This window comes from Capsicum annuum, unplaced genomic scaffold (genome assembly GCF_002878395.1).
Source record: "Capsicum annuum cultivar UCD-10X-F1 unplaced genomic scaffold, UCD10Xv1.1 ctg76511, whole genome shotgun sequence".
NCBI lineage: Eukaryota > Viridiplantae > Streptophyta > Magnoliopsida > Solanales > Solanaceae > Capsicum > Capsicum annuum.
The window spans coordinates 1-4,204 of NW_025886820.1; the positions used below are offsets into that span (position 1 = coordinate 1).

The 4,204-nt window shown below is 38.2% G+C and overlaps 1 protein-coding gene and 1 long non-coding RNA gene across 4 annotated transcripts; both read left to right on the top strand.

Annotated features, from left to right (window-relative positions):
- The first annotated feature begins 8 nt into the window (after positions 1-8).
- On the top strand, positions 9-2,383 carry LOC124894653 (putative disease resistance protein At3g14460). Of its 3 annotated transcripts, none has more exons than XM_047405245.1 (4): positions 9-1,732; positions 1,820-1,943; positions 2,062-2,143; positions 2,283-2,383. In XM_047405245.1, exon 1 carries the CDS (start codon positions 154-156, stop codon positions 1,696-1,698), a length of 1,545 nt encoding a protein of 514 aa, XP_047261201.1. In that variant the 5' UTR covers positions 9-153; the 3' UTR covers positions 1,699-1,732; positions 1,820-1,943; positions 2,062-2,143; positions 2,283-2,383. The 3 variants fall into 3 exon arrangements, with proteins under 3 accessions (XP_047261201.1, XP_047261199.1, XP_047261200.1); XM_047405243.1 differs by having other exon boundaries at positions 9-1,728; positions 2,043-2,143; XM_047405244.1 differs by having other exon boundaries at positions 9-1,728.
- A 483-nt stretch (positions 2,384-2,866) lies between these two features.
- On the top strand, positions 2,867-4,198 carry LOC124894654. Its single transcript, XR_007051292.1, has 3 exons — positions 2,867-3,427; positions 3,559-3,664; positions 4,039-4,198. It is a non-coding gene; the product is annotated as an uncharacterized LOC124894654 (long non-coding RNA).
- Positions 4,199-4,204: the final 6 nt, after the last annotated feature.

Consider the following 4,204-nt stretch of genomic DNA (forward strand, 5'->3'; position numbering starts at 1 on the left):
TCCGGATATAGAGGGACACAATTTCCAAATTGGCTAGATGATCATTCGTTTCTTAAGCTGCTAGTACAATTGTCTCTTCGCAACTGCAAGGACTGTTTTTCCTTGCCAGCACTCGGACAACTTCCTTGTTTGAAATTCCTTTCCATTAGAGAGATGCATTCGATAACAGAGATAACGGAGGAATTCTATGGTATTGTGTCCTCCAGAAAGCCTTTTAACTCTCTTGAGGAGCTTAAATTTGCAGAGATGCCTGAGTGGAAGCAGTGGCACGTACTAGGGAATGGAGAGTTTCCTGCACTTCGGGACCTTTCCATTGAAGATTGCCCCAAGTTGATGGGGAAGTTGCCTGAAAATCTTTGTTCTCTGACAAAATTGAGAATTTCAAGATGTCCTGAACTCAATTTGGAGACACCCATCCAACTTTCAAGTCTAAAAAGGTTTCAAGTTGATGGTTCTCTTAAGGCTGGAGTTGTTTTTGATGAAGCTGAACTGTTTATCTCCCAACTTGAGGGAATGAAGCAGATTGAGGAATTAGATATTAGTGATTGCAACTCTCTTACCTCCTTGCCTACTAGCACTCTGCCGAGTACCTTGAAGACAATAAGGATATGTCATTGCCGGAAATTGAAATTGGAGACTTCAGTTGGTGAGATGAATTCTAACATGTTTCTGGAGGAATTGAGACTGGTTGAATGTGATTCTGTATCATCACCTGAGTTGGTCCCAAGAGCACGCAATTTGTGGATAGAGAGTTGCCAAAACCTTACTAGGTTTTTGATTCCTAATGGGACTGAAAGAGTCGATATTTGGTTTTGTGAGAATCTTGAAGTACTACTTTCGGTGGCATGTCGGACCCAGATGACGTCATTGTGTATTTCGGGATGCAAAAAGCTGAAGCGGCTGCCAGAAGGCATGCGGGAACTCCTTCCCTCTCTTAATAAACTGCGACTGTATTTTTGTCCAGAAATAGAGTCCTTTCCTTATGGAGGATTGCCCTTCAATTTACAAATCCTTGAGATCGTGTCTTGCGAGAAACTGGTGAACGGCCGAAAGGAGTGGCGTCTGCAAAGACTCCATTCTCTCAGAGTGTTACACATCTCCCACAATGGCAGTGAAGAAGAGATTGTTGGTGGTGAGAATTGGGAGTTGCCTTGCTCTATTCGAAGTCTTGGCATACGCAATCTGAAAACATTAAGCAGCCAAGTTCTGAAAAGCCTCACCTCTCTTGAATGTCTATATACTGAAGATTTACCTCAAATTCAGTCACTACTGGAACAAGGGCTTCCCTCCTCTCTTTCTGAGCTACGTTTGAGAGACCATGATGAGCTCCATTCACTACCGACTGAAGGTCTTGGGCACCTCACTTCGCTTCAAAGTCTAAAGATCAGTAATTGCTATCAACTCCAATCTTCTGCAGAATCAGTGCTGCCCTCCTCCCTCTCTAAGTTGACCATCAACAATTGCCCTATTCTCCAATCACTTCCCGAATCAGGGTTTCCCTCCTCCCTCTCTGAGCTGACCATCTGGAATTGCCCTAATCTCCAATCCCTTCCAGTAAAAGGGATGCCCTCTTCCCTCTCTAAACTATCTATTCGCGAATGCCCATTTGTCAAACCACAACTAGAATTTGACAAGGGGGAGTACTGGACAGAAATTGCTCACATCTCCACCATAGAGATTGATGACGACTACCTTTGATGATTTAAACCGAATGGTGCTCTCACAAATGCAAGTTATGCTTTTCCCTCAAAAGCTTTTTATATTTATTTACTTCCCTTTGTTCTTTTGTTAATTCTCTGTTTTAAATCTTATTGAATAGTGTGAATTTTCTATTGCTCAAACCACATCTAGAATTCGATAAGGGGGTATGCTAGCCGAAAATTGCTCATAAATATTGATTGGGAGTATTTGTAATGATTAAAACGAGTGGTGCTCCAATATATGTAAGTTATTCCATTTTCGTAGTGTATCTTGATTTCTTGGTTACTTGTCCTTGCTTGTTTGTTAGTAATTCCGTTTCTTTATTTAATTATTTTGACCAGTGTGTAGCATCTATTGCAGCTGTGAAGCCGAGGAGGCATCTTCAGATCAAGATAAAATATTTATATTTGCACTGAAACATTCAAAAAGAAATCTAGTTCAGGTAGGAATTGAGAAAAATTGCTCCAGAAAATTGATTGCTCAATAGACTCTTTTTTCTTGTCTATTAACTTATGTTCTCTATGTGGGAATAAACTGGGTTTGTTGTTGTTGTAACTTATGTTCTCCCCCAAATTTTGCAGACGAAAATACGATTCGCCATCATAAAAGCTCTTCCGCTTTGTTCTGCATTTTTTCGTTTCTTCCAGGAAATACAAGCTCACTTTCTCAATCAGGAAGCCAAGACCTTGAAAAGAGTTGCATCAAGCTTGAGTAAAGAAATTGGAAAACACTTTGAATGTCTGCTTCAATTATTTAAGCCATGTTACATCGCATTGATTTCATGATGTGTTGCTCAGGCTCTTCAAAAATATGAGCGGGTCCGTGTTGGATCCTCCTAAAGTAGTGTATTTTTATAGAATCCGACACGGGTGGGGCATCGGAAGTGAAAAACCAGCGTAACTTATATTTCAAGCTTGATACACCTGCATTTGCTAGCAAACACTGAGCTTTTGTCGGTATTTGGATCTTTATAACAATTGGTTAAACATCATTTTTGTCAGTATTTGGATCTTTATGACAATGGTTAAAATATCAGTTTTTTTGTTTTGAATTTTCAGAGATTTGAACTAAGATATAAACATTAAGCTGATAACGTTGGATATGATGGAGTTCCCTTCAAATTATGTCCATTACTCAACCTGCCCGGAATGAATTCAAGGTTAGATAACAGAAAAACGATTTACTCATGCTTCAGTTACCAAGATGCTTATTTTGTAGTGATAGTGGTTTGTATTTTATCTTATAATAGGCAGCATAACAAAGAAAGAGTCATCTCTTATTAATTCTTCTAGTTTTAGCTGATGCATATAAGCTGTTCAAAATATGATGCCACGTTACTTACTGCAATTTATTGCTATTTACTGTCCAGATAACTTGACAGTTAATTTTATGGAATTCCCTTTGCTTGTCTATTAGCTTGATTTGGTCGTTGATCGATTGTTATTGCATGAGTTGTTTAAACTTCAGTCAATTTAGGGAATCGCATTGGAAAATCATGAATGGTCATAAACATGCAATCAATTTGCGCCACAGATGAATTTACGGCTAATAAAATGAACAGCCATATCATGATGTATTAAGACTATGCTAGTCGCTGGAGGTTGAACAATGAAGGTCTTCAGTTCTTGATTAATCGAACAAATGGAAGCTTGGCTCCATTCACATTGTTTTGTTCTTTTATCGAATGCAAAGGTCTAATAGCATGCAAAGGTGTACGATATACAAGGTTTGTTTCCTATCTATCAAATATATAAATGTTTGCCTCCCAATAAATTTAACAACTAAAAGCATCAGCACGGTTCAGTTTTTTGTTAATGATTATTGGATATCAACTTAGCAAATATTATTCTTTGTCAGGATTTTGGTATGCTGTTACAACTCTTAGCCCAGTTGGTAAAAGGAAAATTCTGCTGCAATTCTCCATTGAATAGAAAGTCACTCGAATGTGGTCTGACAGTAAAGCGTAAGTGAACAAAGACTAGTCATTTTTTTCACTATCCAGTGCTCTTGACTATGAGTCCAAGGTTTTGTTATCGTTGGCTGTAAACGTTGTACTAATGCTTTGAATTTTATTCATAAATATGTGTGCTCATCATCAAACACATAGCTTTAAATTTAAGCTCTATAGAGAATCTGTAGAAAAGATAATCACAGATAACAATCAGAAGTTTTAGGAAATAGGTAAACTTCCATTGTCAGGATTTTGGGAGCTATACAACACCCAATTGTTGTCACAGTTAGATTGCTTGTTTTTACTAACCACTATATATATTTTTGTATAAACTCTGTTTGTGCTTTTTTCATGATTAGCAGAGTGGTGTTTCTTTTCTTTTTCAGAACGGGTTCATTGGGTCATATAATGGTGGTCAACATTAGTTGTTAACAGTTCTCATCCATCCAGACCAAAAGTGTACCAATTTTAGAATATTCAGCTGATGGAGCAAGTCCTACAACTACTACCTCCGATCAATCTGGGGACCTGTCGTTAGATGTCAAATTCAAT

What these genes read in the sequence shown, in the direction of transcription:
- LOC124894653 (XM_047405245.1), top strand. Translation starts at nt 154, where the DNA reads ATGCATTCGATAACAGAGATAACGGAGGAATTCTATGGTATTGTGTCC.